General features: G+C 45.0%; 1 protein-coding gene across 4 annotated transcripts in view; it reads left to right on the forward strand.

Annotated features, from left to right (window-relative positions):
• The first annotated feature begins 14,640 nt into the window (after nt 1–14,640).
• COL26A1 (collagen type XXVI alpha 1 chain) overlaps nt 14,641–17,987 on the forward strand; it is a 173,370-nt gene continuing 170,023 nt past the window's right edge. For all 4 annotated transcript variants that reach the window (XM_084299437.1, XM_084299439.1, XM_084299440.1 and 1 more), the window contains exon 1: nt 14,641–14,914. In XM_084299437.1, the coding sequence (XP_084155563.1) occupies nt 14,763–14,914 (152 nt within the window). In that variant the 5' untranslated portion in view covers nt 14,641–14,762. The remainder of the gene's footprint in view (nt 14,915–17,987) is intronic.

A 17,987-nucleotide genomic window follows, 5' to 3' on the forward strand; every position in this document is an offset into this window, starting at 1 on the left:
GCCGTGAGGGGGAGCCCCGCGGGGGGATGGAGGCGGCCTCTCGCCGCCGCTTCGTGCCGGAGCTCCCCGTGGGGGGGCCGGCTCGGGCCTCGAGGTGCTCCCGTGCCGGATTTGAGGCGCTGTGAGCCGGGGGACCGCAGGTTCGGTGTCCCCCGAGTGGGGCTGTGGCGTCCCTCCCTCGTGTGAGGAGGTGCTGTCCCAGCCTGGAGTTTTGCAGCAGATTTAGCTGCGGGTTCTCCCCGAGTGAACAGCACAGCAATCTCTTGAAACTTCTTATTAATTTTTCTTAGGTAAGCGTGAGGCTTTTTTAAGAGGCAACTCCTCAGTTAAAAAACCAAAACCCAGCAAACACCCATCTGGCAGACAGATGTGCTGCTTCAGAGCTGTTTAGTGCCCAGGTACAATAACAGTTTTAGATGAGCTTTCAAATAGGGCCTTTAGGCGCTACCATAATGTAAATGTTTATTACTAGTACTACCAATAAATGTGAACCAGAATAGCTCTGCGCCCTCGCTGAGGGGTACAGCCTTTTCTATCACACTGTTGGCTGATTTGGCTCTTCCACTGCTTTCATGGGGTAGTTGAGGGCTGTTCAGCGTGGCAGTGGCATCGCGCTTCTCGTGGGATTATAAACTTCAGACAGGCCATAGTTTTCAGGCCGGTTGGACAAAGACGATGCAAAAGGTGGTGGTTGGTCCTAGCAGTAGAGATGATTCTGTAGTAGCAGACTGGGCTGTGTTTTCTGTTTGTGAAGATCCTTGTGTGAGTCAGGACCAAATTCACAATTAAATAGGACATTTTGTAGTTAACGCTTTCTGCTGCTGTGTTGTTTTCCATATTTCAGGCATACTAATTTCTGAAGAAAAGACAGAAAGGGTGACCCAGAGAGAAGAAATTAAGACATATCTCTTATTAGCTGGCACATGCTTTTAACTGCCACGTCCACAAGCATGTGAAGAGAAATGTGATATAAAGAAACCTATTTTGGACAGCAAAGCAGAAGAGGAAAATAATGAACAAGAGGTAAGAGTGAAATGAGGTAAAACTGGCTGTTTGTGCAGCTGCCCAGAAAGCAATTAGGATTAATTTTTAGATGAGGTGTCAGATAGCATCTTTGTCTGTTTATGTTAGCCACTGAAGAGTAAGGAGAGCACAGCTGTCTAAGGCTGCAATTTTCAGATTTATCCATGTGATTTAGGGTTTTAAGTCACTTTAGAAAGTGGGAATTAAGCAGCCAAGCCACTCAGGGTGACATTTTGAAAGGCATCTAAGTCAAGTACATTTGATGTTATCAGCATCTGCCGTAGGCCTGAGTAAAGTTATGTTAGTTACTGATGTATTGTTTGCCGAGACTACACGTGTGCAAATCAGCAAGGCCATTTTGTTTCACTTATTTCAAACTCTTTGTTAGACTACAGAAGAGAGAAAACTCCAGCTGTAAGTGAACTACTTCCAGACCATACTGGTAATGGTCTATAAGTCTTGCATTTATTAGATGGCAGTTTTTCCACCATAATGTTTGGTAGCAAGCAAAAATGATCATCTCCAGATGATTCTCTGTGGACAGATCCTCCTTCTTCCTTCAACAGCCAGAAACAATTGCAGGCTATCAATAATATTTCACTAAACTATTCTTCACTCTAGAAATCTCTGTGAGAATTCAAACTAAGACACATTGATTGCCTTATCGTGGCATGTGATGCTTGTTGTCTGAACTGCAGATAAGAGGACTTTGCCTCCAAGTTAGAGGCCCACAGGTTTTACTGGAAGCAGCAGTAAAATGCAGTGCCAGTCACCTTTCAGAGAATACTTTAGCGTTTGCAAATCATTCAGTCTTTTGGAGAACAGTATTTTAAGTTTGCATTATATTTTGTTTAATGTGGCATATAAATTTTTTCCTATGAAAACAACTCAAAAAATCTTTCATAAGTTTGTGGCTCAGTACTGGTACTTTGTTTAATGCACTGTAACAATATTTCCAAGCTTTGGGAAACATACCCTGGAGCAGTCAAGTTGTGTGTGAAAATAATGCCTTGGTTAGAAGTACAACCACATGGCAAGACTTACCATGAGAATAAATGCTCTGCCTGTTTGCTGTGTGTTTCATGACACTGTGTGTGTGTGCAGAAACAGCTTTCTAATGGATGCAGGCGGAGACCTGCATTATATGTCCTGTTTATTTATCCAATTGTTTTGGGGCAAGGCATAGAATGAGAAAAAAAAAAAAAGAAGAAACACCAATTCATGTGTGCTGAAGCTTGCTATTAAAACTTAACAATAAAAACAGTATTGTTGTAAACTGGAAGCATGTTGCTGAAGAAGCTCAGGGAAGTGATATCCATCCGAGGTTCAACGCCTCATTGATTAAGCAGGTAAACTGAGGTAGGCTGTTGAAGGGTTGGATGAAATGTGGCTGTCCTAAACATGATAAAATATATAAAATAATTTTATTTTATCCTAAAAATAATAAAGTTTCAGTAGAGCTATGTAAAAGGACCAAACAGGAACAAGACATTAAGGTACATTGACAGCGGTGCGGTGGAGTGCTGCTCTTTATCATGAGACTGTTTCACTTAGAAGTGGCTACCAGGGCGGTGTAGGCAATCTGTTCAGTATTTCTCTTTCTGAAAACCTATTCTGGAAGCAGTTGAAAAGGCTCGTGCAAAACCTGTTGCTTGGTTCATACTAACAGATTATTAAGGACTACATTAAGAAGAACAGTACCAGCTGATTTATCTGTTATCTCAAAGTCCTCTCCAGAGGAGATCAGGATCTTCACAGATGGAAAAATTAAAGCATAAAAAATTTAAATGACTTGCCTGAGGAGCCCACCTGGCTGACAGCAGAGCTAGCTTGGTTAAGATGTGTTTCAGTTTCAGTGCAAAGTTTTTTTCAGGCAGGTTGTGGCCGTTCACAGAAGAGGCAGGGAAGCAGACAACTCGGTAGCCAATGTATTTTTCTGACCAGTGGACGTGAAGTCAGCCACATCTCTAGGGACCCAATTCTCCCTGTGTTCCTTCATCAAAGCCAGTGGTGGTTCCCAAGCATGAATTTGACTTGCTGCATTTACGCAATGATGTATAAACAACACCCAGGGAGCAGCAGTCTACCTCCATGACCCCTCCAAGACAACACACCAAAATGCTCTAATTTTTCTGGTTCACGGTACGTGAAACTAAAGATTTAGCTCTGATGGTTTACCTCTTAAGCTAAAGCTGTTTAAGATGCCTCTGATAGGTTTCATTCTGCTTATTCTGGTTGCTCCGATCCCCTTCTGTGGAGCAACAGTAACACCTAGTGGCTGAACGTGCCAGTCCATTGCCTCCTTTTGTTCCCTCCCTGCCAGAAGCACGAGTCGGAGGGGACGTGGTGTGATTGACAGCTTTGACTTGAGAGGCCAGCACTTAGGATCTCCAGGGATTTGCCATTTTCCTTTCAACCCCCCACCACGCTCTGTTTTCTATTAGAAGTGGTAGATGAAATACGAAACTCTTCCTCCCACCTCCCAGCCCCCTTCACTTTTCTGGCTCTTGGAGGAGGTTGTTCCAGTCCATCTTGATCTGTAGGTGGGTGGGCTGTGAGTGGCCAGGCCTACTACTTCCAGCTTGGAGGACTCAGATTTCTGTATGGAATCCAAACTTTTTTTCTTTTTCTTTTTCTTTTTTTGTATAGAAAAGGATCAAGCAGATCATCTGATGGAGGTTGGTGACCTCGGTGCATTTAATAACGTGGTGTTAACTTGCCTGCATTAAGGCAGACCAAACCGATCTGTTCTGAACAGTACCATTGCTTAAGATGTGGTATGCAGGATTGTTTGCCATCATCTACTGGGACTGCTATTTCATCAGAGGGGGACACCCTAGAAAAATAGCGTTTGAGAGGAAAGAACCCACAGATGTTTATTGTGTTAGTAGGAGAGCCCTTCAGAGGGTCTTCTCTCCCCCTAGCAGGGGAAAGTTTCAATTTTTCCATGGAAAAAAGCATTAAGTGAAAGTATTTCTGCTTTAACCCAGATCATTTGCATTAGTAAACAGAGCTGCAATTCCTTGTGGGAATTACAGTACTAAGACATTACGGTCTTGTCACATTCATGCTGCCTAATCTTCTGGTTTAGGCTTCTGGTTTAGGTATTCTGAATTACCCTTCGGAAACATTTGTTTAGGAGAATCTTCATTGCCTGTTGACAGAGCTTGGACTCTTAATTTGTGCTGTGGATACGTAGTCTTTTACATCTGGCATAAACTTGTATCACCACCCGCCCAAAGTAATAGAATTGCCTCCGTTCACATCCGCAAATCTGTTTAGTCCTGCTCCAGTTACCAGTTTAGAGGGAATTGAATTCAGCTGAAAAACCCCATCCCCTATCCCACCCAAAAAAAAAAAGAAAAAAAGAAAGGAGAGGGAATAGTTTTCAGTTGAATCAACTGCCTGGTGCTACTAACAGAGAGAAGGGAACAAGGACCAGTGGAGGTACGGCTAAGTGGGACAAGGACGGGGCTATTTCCTTCAGCTACTGTGCAGATACATGCTGGGCATATGGGTGTACCATTAGTGAGAACTCTTACTTTGAGTGTTCTCAGTACCTCTTGGTGAAAGCAGTCAAAGAGAAACAGAGCCTGATGGTGAGGAATATTGTGCAGGGATGTGTTGGGCACCCTTTGCTCTTAGAAGAGGGCACGGCAGCCCTGGTGGGCTGGGTGAAAAACCTCACTGCATACGTGGTAAAAAACATTTCCTAGGTGGTAGAGTAGTGGGTGCTGGATGGCTAAGACAAGACAATAAGGGGATAACTGTGATTCACAGGAGCTCTTGCAACCTTTTCTATTAGACCCATATGCTTTTTGTTTTCAATACAAAAATTTCAAAGTAAATGTTGTTTCCATTGACAGCTGTGGTGTCTGCCACCCCTGTTGGTCTGGAAAGAGTCTGCATTTATTAACATTGTCTGTTCTATTTATTCACCCTAGGCCAGATCCTCAACAACTTCAAGGAAGCAAGCAAATAAAGGGTGGATTCCTTTTTAGAGGGACTGCCATGTGGTCCTAAAGGAGAACACATCCTCCCAACAGGAAGACTTTGTTTTCTCTCATTTTTATTCTCTGTTTGACTTGTGAGTTGCTTTGGAGTTTATGGCCAAACCCAGGAGTTTCTTAACCCCACAGTCCTTCCAGGCATTTTGTTTCTGCTAACATTCTGGGCCACATCAGCTGTCTTTTCAGATATCTCACATTCATTTTCATTTAAGGCTCAATTAACCCTTGGCAGGCTGCCATTAGAGACAGCAGATTTATACCAGTAATTAGTATGTTTTGAGGAGTCTGAAACAAGATCTCAAATCCTTGCTGCTTTGCTTAATGCAGTGATGAATGCTTAACCCTACACCTTCAACTAAAAAAAAAAAAAAAAAAGCCTTGATAATTTTGTCTCAATTCCCTTTGAAGCCTGGGAAAGGTAGTACATTACTTTCCAGTGCGACTCACTTGCAAGGTCCTCCCTAATATCTTAGAGTTATAAATACCCAATTGTGTGAGACTGGCACTTCAACGCGATCATGGCCTGCCACTGTGGACTTGCTGCAGTTGAGGATCCTTGCATTTCTGCAGGTGGGAGTGGAGTTAGAAGAAGCATGTTGTACTGTGTGTTTTAAACACCATGAGGAATGACTTGGAAGTATAGAAAGAGAAATAGACTGAGGAGTACCAAAGAGTTCCTATTTAGTACAGATTGTTGATCACGTAGTATTAAGTGGTTCATTATTTTACTGTTCTCAATAATTTGAGAATTAAAATCTTTTACTTTCGGCTTAGCTAGCGAGGTTATCATGAGCTGGGTTATAAAAATACTATTCTTCACCTAAGCACAGGTTTTTATAGTTTTCATCTTAATTAACAAGCTTCAGATTTAGATGGATTAACACAATCACTCTTTCTTTCTTTTGCTGTATAAGTTCAGAAGTATAATCTGTCACTTGTGAGAACATAAAGAATTGGACTGGAAGTGTTCCAGACTCTTTACTGTAAGTGTTCAAAGATTTAATGGAGTCCTCAGTCATAAAATCTTTAATTTGAACTAGACCTTTATACTCTCCATTCTTAAATTCACTATTTTTACATCCAGGGGATTTCCTGTTATCCAAGTATGTACGGAGGCCCTTTATTACCCTCTGTGTGTGTTTTTTAATTCAAATCAAATGTAACTGTCAATGGTAGATTGCACTTAACCTCCTTAGGTTCGTATTTCTTCTTTAATTGCATTACATCTTAAGGTTTAGCACTGGATATTTACTGCTGTTAATAGCCCGCCATATTTTAATGAAGTCGTTATCTTCTGCAAATATATACAGAACAATGGAGATTGATTATGCATGGTCTTTTGAAGAAACTATGTCTCAAAGCCATTTGAAATGAATAAACAGAGGAAAGTTTCAGTAAATGTAGTTCCTTATGTAACAGAGCTTCAAAATTAAGGAAATGAGTGCTTGGGTTATCAAGACTGTTTGCCCTTGTCTTCCCCAGCCAGAGACTGCGCCTCGACAGGTCACTGCTGTAACTGCAGTGAGCCTGGGCACGTCTTACAAGCTGTGGCTGTTCTCAGAGATGCTCCAGAAGTGCAGCACTGCATTTTCCAAAGTCCACTCACCCCCTCTGTAAGCTGGCCAGACTCCCTCTCCACCCAACATACAGCTTAGCTCTGCAAATCTATTGTCAGTCAGTTCAGGGAAGTCTCAGAACATGGAAAATAATTATCTAATTTTCTTGAAACATGTGAAGAAAAGGCAAGTATTACCTAGAGATCATGTACGGAAAATCTGGGACAAATCTGCTGTGCTCTGCTAGAAAGCCAGCCAGCTGAACACCTGTTTTCAATGCAAAATAGTGCATCACCCTTCGGTTGGGGCACTGCAGTGGCTTTTTCACAACAATCTTAGAGTTAAATACAAAAGATGTGAATTGAGCCAAACCATATTTGCTGTGAGACACTTCTTTCCAGGCACACTGTGAGGCTGATAGTCTCGTCCTACCATTCCATTGCACACCAAAATTCTGCTTAGTCTGGTTGAAAGATTTTACTTTTTTTTTTTTTTTTTTTTTTAGGCAACAATCAGCCTAAACATTTTATAGTGTCTTATAGACTTCATCATTTCCTTTCTGCCAAGAAAAGAACAATTTATCTATCTCTTTAGATTATGTCTCATCTTGTTTCCTTTATTTGTTTTCTTCTTTTCTTCCATGATTTCTACTGTTTTATACCATGCTGTTTTTTATTCCATTCCTATTATCCTTACAATAGCCATGATATGCAACAAAGCACTAAAACCTAGTTGTAAAGAGAGGCACTGACAGAGAGCTCTCGTAGGTCAGGGAGCTGAACCAGATTCCTTTTGCTCGTAGCCTGTGTATCCAACCTGCCTGGGACCTGGTGGTATGAGGGGCTACGCACCTGTGTAAACCCAGAGGATTACTTAGGGATTGGTTTTGCATCTGTAGAGAGATTGATCTCTCTTAGGCAGAAGAGAAAGCAGAGAGAGACAAAGCTTTTCCTGTGGTGAAAAAGAGACCTGCAGTCTATGTGAGGAGCTGAATAGTTGCAAAGCACACTTCAGAAGTTCCAGTTTGGGTCGTCTAGAAATGGAAGCCGGGAGGGGAGGGCAATCTGTATGCAACTGGTTCAGGAAGGTGCTCAGACTAAAGCTGGTTTGACAGCCACTCAGGGGCCCTGGGAGAGGGCTGGATTCTGAATACCAGGCCCATTAGGTGTGGTATCCATTAGTGACAATAGAGCATTCTGTGAACACCTAAGCTAGCATTAGTGTATATGTGCATAGCCAAGAAATACTTGGATCCAGTTGCCTTGCAGTGACTTTAGCCTTTAATGCCTACAATGATTCTTTCGCATTTAGCACCTTAGTGGCCATTTTATTGCTTCCATGGAGGAATCTGTAAGATTCAAGAGAGGAGATTAGGTAGAGAGCCAGCTAAAGAGCAAGGCAGTGCCACTGAGCAGCGTTGGGGTTTACTTACCTCAGGATGAATGGAGCAAAATATTCATAATGGTAAATTGATAAATCTGGAGAATATTCTCTTTAAATAATCCCCAGAGCTCTCAGCCTAACACACAGCTGTAGAAAAAAGACCCCAACCACTGAACAGGATGTTGGGTTGCATTACGGTAAGAACAGAGTATATATCAAAAGAGGTGTTACTGTTATTACATAAAACACTGGTGAGTTCTTGTTCAGAGTGCTCTTTTCAGTAGTGCTCACTCTACCTAAGAAGGATATGATTAAGGGGATAAAGCAGGGAGAATGAAAATAATACTGTGCCTTTCAGGTCTAAGTTATAAAGCAAGACTGAAGAGCTTTGGTATTATCTTGTTTAAAAAGAGATCTTTCTGTGATTCAGTCAATGATTTTAAAATAATGAAGAGGATTAATCACGTTGAAACAGACAAAGTCTATGAAAACAAGGAGACTTAATTTAAAAAACAGAATCTTGGGAAAAGAATGAGGACAGAGAAGGGAGAGGCTCATGTGAATGCTTCAAGAAATATGTAATGTCAGTTACTGGTGGGGTCCCTTGAAACTAGAAGCTTTAGAGCATAATAAGGTGAGGGTAGATCTGTAAGGAAAATACGCGTATGATAGCGGATTGTGGTTGTCTGTTTACCAGTAATGCATAAAATGCTGAAAGCCATGCCAGGGCAAGCTCGGAAACACCTGCAGCACCGAGGCAGCAGAAGGCCCTACAACATGGGTGGTGAGGTCCACTAGAGGCAAAGATAGTGCAGGAAGGCATTGACTGGCAAGAAGTTTGGTGTGCGAGGACAGATGGCTGTCAGGTGGGGAACCTGTGGACTAAGGCAAAGGAGAGAAGAGGGAGAAAGCATGAGCCTGGTACTAATCCACCTTACCTGCAGACACCTAGGGTGAAACTTTAGGTCATTTTAGGTTTTTGGGGTGTACAGGGGCTGGGAGGATGGCACTCCTCTCCAGATGCACTTTCGTGTTTTGTTTGCCTTTATTTTCGTTAGGAAAGGGGTCAGCCCACACCCGTTTAAGTCACTTGCGCAATACGAAAGGGATGTTGGACTCCCAGTCATGGTGGGGTGCTCAAGTCAGACAGTCTGGATCCATAGGGAGTTTGCGAAGTAGGAGGATTTCAGGGCCAGAGTCCAAAACCGAAACATTCTTTCTTCGTGAAAGTCCCTGCTTCTCTGGGATTCAGAGAGAATCCATGAGTCAAGATAGATTTTCAGATCAGATAAGTGTCTGGATAGCACTGGATTTGGATATCTTGCTGTCAGTGACTCCATTGAAAACTGCAGACTTGCCATCTGGTAGCTTCTTCCACCACGTGTTATAAAGTGCTTTGTTTCGTGGTAGAAGTTCAGGAATGTCCATGGCTTGGAGAGTTTGTAAGGTCGGTGTTTATGTCCTGTACAGCATCAAGGAAGCAGGCAGCCCTCTGGGACTGAATAATGCTTAATGAACAGTTAATGATCAGGAACATAATTTGAGGATATCGACATGAAGACAGACCTCCCAATGTTTTCTTTAGTGATCTCAGTGATGGGAGAGGAAAAATGCTTATTAAATCTGCAGATGAGGTGAAGCTGGGACTGAAAGCAAGAACACTGGAAGGCAGGATTAAAATTTTAAATGGTCTTGATAAATTGGTGATGTGATCTGAATAGAATAAGATGAAACTCATTAAGGACAACTGCAGGGCACTGCACTTTGGCAGAAATAGTTTTAACTAGCAAATAAAGGATGGGGAAAATCAGGCCAGCAGTTCTTCAGAAAAAAGGTAGAGGATCCCAAATTAAACATGGATTAACAATGATGTACAGATGCCAAAAAGGCAAATCCTCAACAGGGCTGTGCAGAAAAGATATTGCACAGAGGTATAGGTTACAGGTGCTGTGCTATGAGGTAGATGTAGACCAGCTTGAAAGACTAGGGGAAAATAACAAAAAAGAATCAGAAGAATATAACATATGACCTACAGGGAAAGTCTTAAGAAGTTTGCATCCTTTTGCTTCTAGAAGGCAAGGAGAGGTGTTCAAACGTTTCGAAAAGTACTTTGAGGAATTAAAAGTCTGCTCAAAGAGAGACAGGATCATTTTTTATGTCCATAATGGAGAAAGTAAGACATTGAGAGCTTAAATTACAACAAAACAGACTGAGGCTGGATGTTAAGAAAAACTACCCGTACAAAGAGGGAAGCACTGGAGTATGTTGTCAGAAGAGCATGGGGAGTTTCTGTCTTGAGGCCTTTCAGAACAAGGCAGACAAATTTGTGCCAAGAGTAATCTATGTGTAATAGATCCTGCCTTCTAGCAGGGAGAAGGAAGAGGCATTAATCAACTTCCAGTCTTTCCTGGCTTCTATTTGCGTCTCCGCTGTGGCAGGTTTGAGTGCAATAGTCCTGGTGCTGCTGTGCATTGGCTTTACCACGCCTGTGGGACTCCCTGCTTTATAGCTTTCTTGGTGAATCCCGGACGTCAGGGGTGTGTCAGAGGCCTTGTGCATGTGCAGGTCAGAGCGTCACTGCATGGCCAGTTGGGGGATTTTTTGCCTGACATCAAAGATCACATAATTTTTTTCAACCCAGGACACAATAATGCTCAGAATATGTGTAAATCCACTCCATGTTGGCATTGTCTCACTGATCTTTTAAATCAGTAATTTTCCATCGGCTGAATTGTGTTTCAATCTAAGATATTTTATCCACTATATTGCTTTATAATACCCACACAAGTGCTTCACTCAGGCAAAATTCTTCTCTAAGGTCAATTAATTTTGCCAAAGTCATGACTTCTGGATCATTTCTTGTGCTTCATACAATACCACTGGATATTCTGTTTACCATATGCCAAACTGCTTGTGTGACTGTTTTCAGGTCTATTGCATTTTGATTGATTTATGCCAGGTCAGATTCAAGAAATCTTGAGGAAAAAACACACTGCCTTCCTCCTAGCTTAGAAAAAATACACAGTCCTCTAGATTTTCAGTTTGGTTCAGGTTTGGTTTGATGCCTTAATAATAGACATTTTACAATAAACTTAGTAATCTCATAATTTAACTTATAATAGAGATGTTTAACTCTTACTGTCACTAAGCTCTTACCCATCTCTTTTGATTTTCCAAAGTTCCTTGATTGCTTTGTTAGATCACAAGGAAATAATCTAGCTTCCTTAGGAAGCTGCAAGGGTTTTATCCAAATTATGTTTGGGTTTAGATGGTCTTAATCACTGACTTCTATCGAACATCAAAAGGACATTTAATAATTGTAAAACTTCACAAGGTTTTATCAAGTAGAACAAAGCTGCTTTTGCTTTGGTCTCATCTTAGTATACACATGAAAAGTGCACTCACAAAATGCAAGGAATGGGCCTCAAAATTTATTTGCCATGATTCTTTTGTTCTCTAACAATAATCAAACTCTTTTTTTCAGCTTGTTATTGACTTTGGCAATACTGTGAATGATCCTGAACAGTTGAGACGACATTACAGTTCTGGGCTGGACTTTGCTCTTACAGGTATGACAGTGCTTTGCTACCTTTCTATGCCACCTTAAGACCTTGTAGAAAAGAAATCCCTCTTTTGCTGTATCATTCCACTGCTTTTTCATTCTAAACTGAACAAAAATCAGACTAAACACTGAGTGTTCCTTTTATTGCCCCCACTTCATTTGTTGTCTGGCTTGCATGTGGTGTATATCTTTAAAGAGATTATAGATATTTTCACAGAACATTTTGTGATGTTTTATGTCCCAGGTATGCCAAATGGACTAAGGAGCTGAAAAACGCTCCAGACCATGGGGAACCTCATGTGCCCACATGTCCAATAGATTAGTTCTCTGACACAGCGGTTCAAGACTGTCTCCTGCGTAGAAAGTGAGCAGCGTGCAGGAGGAAGGCCCTCCTGAGGCTGCTTTTTGAAAACCTGGCCTTTGCCTCTTTCCATTTCCTCCTATGCTTCCATCCATTTTGGCTTTCCAGCATGCATCCCTGCCCCTTCTATCTTGAATTGAGTTGGTGAAATACTTCCAAGTAATTTATTTAGTCCTGATTGTCTAGGCAAATCTTTAATTAACATGCTTATGCACAGGCCTAAAAAGTGTAGCTTTATCTTTTGAAATATAGTATGTCTGGTTTGTAAGAATAGGGCCGCTCATATTTCAAGGGTTCTCTTCTCAAAACTAGTCCCTCTGATAAATTGAATGAATTATGTTTTTGTTGGCTGTCTTTGTTACCTCCATCACTGCGTTTCCAATTTATCAACATAGTTTTGAGAAATTGTTCGAATATGTTGCACTCATAAGCACCGTGGGGAGAAAAAATATCCATTTATTACTGCTATCGTGTTTGATTATATTATGCATATCCAAAGGACTAAAAATGAAATGTCATCTTTAATTCTCCCCTTACAGTAGACAATATCACCCTTTCTTCTCTCTTTCCAAAAGCAGCTTGGAAGTTAATTCTTCATTTTCATCTTAAATCAGACATACAAAATAGAGGCAAGTGTGCGTTAGGGAGAGGGCACGAGTAATGGGAGCCTGGAGATCTGAGCTCTATTTCTGGTGCTGTCATTTGCTCTTTGCAGCCTTCAGCAAAGTCATTTGACCTCTGGTCTCCAGTGTCTCAGTTCATGAAAGAGGAAGGGTATTACCTTCCTACAGATGTCTCTAACAATTTGCCAGAATCATATCTAATCACCTGTGTTTAATATCTCTTCCTAGGGTCTTGCAAAGTCAGTGAAGGCTGAAGCGGCAAATTTTGCATGCAGCCAGAAATAAAACCTTCTTGGACAGTTAAAACATGAAGGCTGCTAAAAGCTTTTGAAGGGACTAACCCAAACCAGGAGAATGGGTCACAAAGCCACTGGTGCTATTCAGCTAAATCCCGATAAATGATTGATCCCAGCCTGTCAGGGCAGGAAACTGAGTGCGCTTGGGACAAGAGGATGAAACGGGCCCTCAGCACACAGCCTGGAGCTGCAGTAACCTGCTGGAGTGGGGGCTTGGCACAGCTGCCCCCAGGATGGCTGTGTGTCTGCAGCTGAGGGCGGTCACTCACAGGTGAGGATGGTCACCCTGCTTAACAGTTAGAGGAGTCTCAGAGTTGTGTAGTGTCCTGGAAATGCAGCGGCTCCTGAGTGTGCTCTGAGGAGAAAGGTGAGTTTGGGAGCAGTTTGCTCCCCTACTGAGAGGGGAGATCAGAGGCTAAGGTTTCTTTTTCACTGCCCTGCCAATTTGAACAGAGGTTTCCTATGGGCTGGCTCTGAGCAAAATGGCTCAGAGTGGCTGAACACCCTTGGGCAAGCTTTTTTTTTTATTATTATTATTTTTTGAGTGGAAGGGAAGAGAAGTTCCCCTTGTTGAGGGGAACTGAAGTAGAGAAAGGTTCTGTGGTGGTTCTGAGCCAGGGCTGGGGACAAATGGTCCTGCTATTTCCCAGCCCCAAGTACTGGGGGATTTTTGCAAATAAATAGTGGTTGTGCTGAGCTGCCAAGCCTGCTCACAAACTGCTGGGCTGGACCCATTGAGCTTTCTTTGAGCTCAGAGGGTGCTGATCCATCCTCTGCTCTGGGCTGGGACTCCTCGAGGCCAGCTGTGGGCTAAGCCCAGGGAGGCTATGCTGAGCTGCCCTGCAGCTTTACCCCTTCCTTTTTGTGTGATTTCCTCTAGTGATTAATGACAGCGGCTGTTTAAAAACCTGGTGCCTCATTTGCAGTCTAAACTTGTCTGGTTACAGGCTCCAGCCAGGGGCTATTTATCTCTGTGCAGGCTCTGGAGGTGGGCACTGTGGGGGAAGGGGTAGGTGCTCACCCAGGGAGGGGATGAGCCCAGCTGTTTTCATATTATCTCCGTGGGATCAAAATACCTATTTGGGAACTGGGGGTGTTTGGTCTGGAGAAGAGGAGGCTCAGAGGAGGCCTCATTGCTCTCTGCAACTCCCTGAAAGGAAGGGGTGGGGAGCTAGGGGTCGGCCTCTTCTCACAGGTAACTGGTGATGGGACCAGAGGGAATGGCCTCAAGTTGTGCCAGGGGAGGTTCAGGTTGAAATGAGGAGACATTTCTGCTCAGGAAGAGCAGTCAGGCACTGGGACGGGTTGCCCAGGGAGGTGGTGGAGTCACCGTCCCTGGGGGTGTTCAAGGAGAGGTTGGACGTGGTGCTTGGGGACTTGGTTGGGTGGTGACACTGGTGGTAGGGGATGGTTGGACCAGATGATCCTGGAGGGCATTTCCAACCCTAGCGACTCCAGGATTTTGTTTCCCACATCACCTGTGTAACCCCGTTGCCCCAGTGTGGCAGCAGGCACCGGCCTGGCTGTGTTGGGGCAGCTTTCTTCCCGCACCCCAGTGCCGGGGGCTCCCCAGAAAGGGCTTGGGGTGAGCCGGGGAAGCCGGGGGCAGCGCTTCGGCTCCGCTACCGGGCAGGCGCTGCCCGTGCCCGGGTGCCGGGGGTGCTGCCCGTGCCTCCCCTCGGCAGCGGGCTTTGCTGCGAGGCCTGCCAAGGGTTAACGCCGAAGCCCCACGCCCCCTTTGACGGAATGGGGCCAACCTCGCCAAATTTGAAAAGGCAGCCGGGGGCTGGGAGTGCGCCCTGGGCGCCCCGAGCAGCCCCGGACCCCGCGCGGGCAGCAGCCGCCGGGCTCGGCTGGGCTGGGGCAGGGAGCGGGGTCCCCGGTGCCCCCCGCAGCGCCCCAGGAGCCAAGCGGGGACAGCAGGAGGAGCCCCCCCGGCGGTGCAAAAATGCGGTTCGCTCTCTTCTTGTCCTGGTGCTGCTGCCTGCACGGATGCGCGCTGGGAACGGGCTTCCTCTATCAATTCCCGGCGTCCAGCCTGCAGCACAACTACCCCGAGCAGAGCTCCGGCTCGCCGGGCAGCGGCTTCGCCAGTCGCCGGTGAGTAGCAGCGGAGGGGTTTTTTGGGGCCGAGGGGGTGCCGGGCTGCTCTGCTCCATCCTGGCTGCGTGGGCAGGCTCCCTACCTGCCGGGGCACGGAGCAGCAGCGGTGAGTGAAAGCTGAATTTTGGCCCAAAGCCGCCCTTCTGCCTGCCCCTCCGCCGGGGAGGGATGGGGGGCGGTGGGCAGTGTCCCCGCAGCCCCCTGCCACGGTGGGTGCCGGCAGAGGGAACCGTGCTCGCCCTCGGCTGCAACAACTTGGTCAGCTCAACAAAGGAAAGAGCTTAATTACAGAGCTGTCCTCCAGAGCCCCAGCTCTCAAATAGCTGTTTAAAACCAAAGCTCACGCTTCTCTCCCCTCCCCTTCCCCAGCCGGTTTCTCGTAGACAATATAAATCAGCCTTGATTTACTGTATCTTGCTGCTTCAGTAGAGCAAACAATTTAGTCTTCTCCCCCTCCCCTCTGTTTTCTCTGGGTATTTCTCTGGAGGTGAAACAGCTGTTCACATGAATGAGCCGCACTGTATGAAGCGGGAGAGTGGCTTAACCTGATTCCAGTTGTTCTTGAATTTCACTGTTTTTTTCCTGCAATTCCCTTAAATGGGAACTTGGGAATTTAATATTCAGGGCTCGTCCATCCTGTCTCACCCCCTTCCCCCTCCCCTCGTTAATAGCCGGTGTGTGGAGTCCTGCTGCCGTGCAGGAGGTTCGTTGGCCCTGGCTTTTTGGGCTAGGCACGGGGTTGGGGCTCCTGCGCGGCGATTCGCATCGATCGCTCTGTCACGAGCACGAGAGTGGGTGCTAGCCTCGCACAGCCCGCACATATGGTGCATATTTCTTCTCCAAGTGGGGGTGGTTTTGTTTGCTGGCCTGTCAAACAGGCCTCAGTCTGTAGGGGGTGTGATGTTAAACTACAGTAACTGTCAAAGGGGTTGAAACAGCAGAAAATTATAGGAGAGTAATGGGATAAACCTATCCCAGCTGGACCCGTTCCAAGGTACCCCCTTCCCCGAGCATGAGCTGCAATGAGAACCACATGTCATTTGTCTTACATATCTATTAGCCTGCAGATCTTTGTTCAGAGCTACCACGCTTACATGAGCGAGGACTGTGTCGCTGCTCACCAAAGGCCTTCCCCAATTCACACTCCTGCTTGATTTTCCCAGGCCTCAGTTGTTTGGATAGCCGACCCTTTGCCGGGGGAACACATCCCTCTCCAAGTCTATAAAGGGCTGTATAAAACCATCTAAGGCTAATTTAAACAATGATGTTGGGAAATCTCTTAGGTTTTTTGTGTTTTTTTTTTTTTTTTTTTTTTGGTCCGGTGGAACTCTGCCACGCGACTATCTCCCGTTCTGGTTTAAAGCAGGGGGAGAAATAAATTGAAGGGAGGGAAAAATCACTGGTGGATGTTTTGAAATAAAAAATTGGAGTACTTAGTCAAGTATCACACGTTGAAGCAATCTTTGCGTGCTTGAATTTCCCATTGAGTGGTTGAGTTTTCTTGTTGGCAAATGTCTAACAGCTTCACTTTCTGCTGGGAAAGTCCGTGTGGGAAAGCTGTACCCAGCCACAGAGCTGGACCTTGGTGGGGAGCCTCCTGCAGGGCACAGCTTCAGGTCGGGATAGCTGTGCTCGTCTGGATCGAATGTGGTGCTGGATGAAGGACGAGGCTTTTTGCTCTAAAATTTAACGTTGATCTATGTGGATGTGAAGACTTTTTTTTCAGGGGACTGAGTCTGGTACAAACTGCTCTTTGCACTGTTCAGTGCCCCCTTTGCCATCCAAATGGGTGACCTTACAGCACCTGACTGCCATTAGGCAACAGCAGCCGCTCTCACCTCCTTTCTGCAGACTCGATTTTGGCAAACCTCCCATTCGTGCTTTGTCCAGTGACTTCTGGCGTGCTTCCTGGATGCCCGCCGGCAGGCCAGAGCACCAAAGGGTCCTGCTGCAGCTCCCGGTCCTACCGATGTGATGCTCTGCAGCTGACGGTTCCTGATGCGAGACCCTCCCTGTTCCCGCAGTTGTCTTTTTGTCCTTAATCAGCGAGTGAAGACATGATTGAGCTGTTTGGCAATCTGAGGTCACTTTTTAAAAAGTTGACTTGTCAAGAAAGTTGGATCCCTCCAAGGGAAAAAAACAAACAACAGCAACAATTTTGCTGGAATATCCTGTCTTCGTAGGAAACCATGCCAAGCTTGAGAGCTGATTTAGGCCTTGGTATCCAGGTTGCAGGCTGTCTTGGAGATGGGCTCCCAAGGCTCTGAGGACTGCTGGATGCTTTTGCTGAGGCCCTGAGCAATGTGAAAAGCCTCTGGTGTGTGTAGGGGAAATATGGAGGGGGAAGCAGAAGGCGTATTCACGTCCTTCAGAATGAAATTATGGAAATGTTCTGGTGGAAACGTTGCTTGCTTGTCTCTCTCTCTCTCTCTCTCTTTTTTTTTTTTTTTTTTTTTTTTAAAAAAGTTTCTGGTTGGATTTAGTGTCAGATCTTGGTTATTGGTTAAGATGCTTGCAGTCTATCTTGGCACGTGCTTGAATTGCTGTCAAGTTCTGCAGGGGATGCACAAGTACTGATGCCTGAAGTCTGAGCAGCAGTGCTTGTTGGCCTTGTATAGTGTAGCAGCCTGGCTATTTTGTTTGAAATTCCCGTTGAATCGGGCAGTCTCCTAACAGGACACTTGAATGGCTGGCTTTCAAGGTCAAGGTGTTTGGGTGGACCTGCCGTAGGTCTGCTCTTTTCAAAATGCCTGCCAGTGTTGTGTGTGGTCCTACAACCACATTTGCTAGGAATGGGGTTGGCCCTCCCCAGCCCTATCTGAAGGACTGTGCACAACTAAGCTGTAACATAACGAAATGCAGCCTCTTAGGTGAGGTTTTTGTGCTTTCAAGTAAGAGTGGGTGTCTTCCTGCGATAGAAGCCTGTTCTTGACACTAAAAGGTGACCTATAAACGAGTGTCCTGATTTATGTAGTCTCTCAGAGCACTTTGAGGACACTATCTCTGCAGTTTTCCTGATGGCTCTCTCTTAATTCTCTTTCCCAGAGAAAGGTTGTTTGAACCTAATTTC

Source organism: Netta rufina (assembly GCF_964035555.1).
Source record: "Netta rufina genome assembly, chromosome: 21".
NCBI lineage: Eukaryota > Metazoa > Chordata > Aves > Anseriformes > Anatidae > Netta > Netta rufina.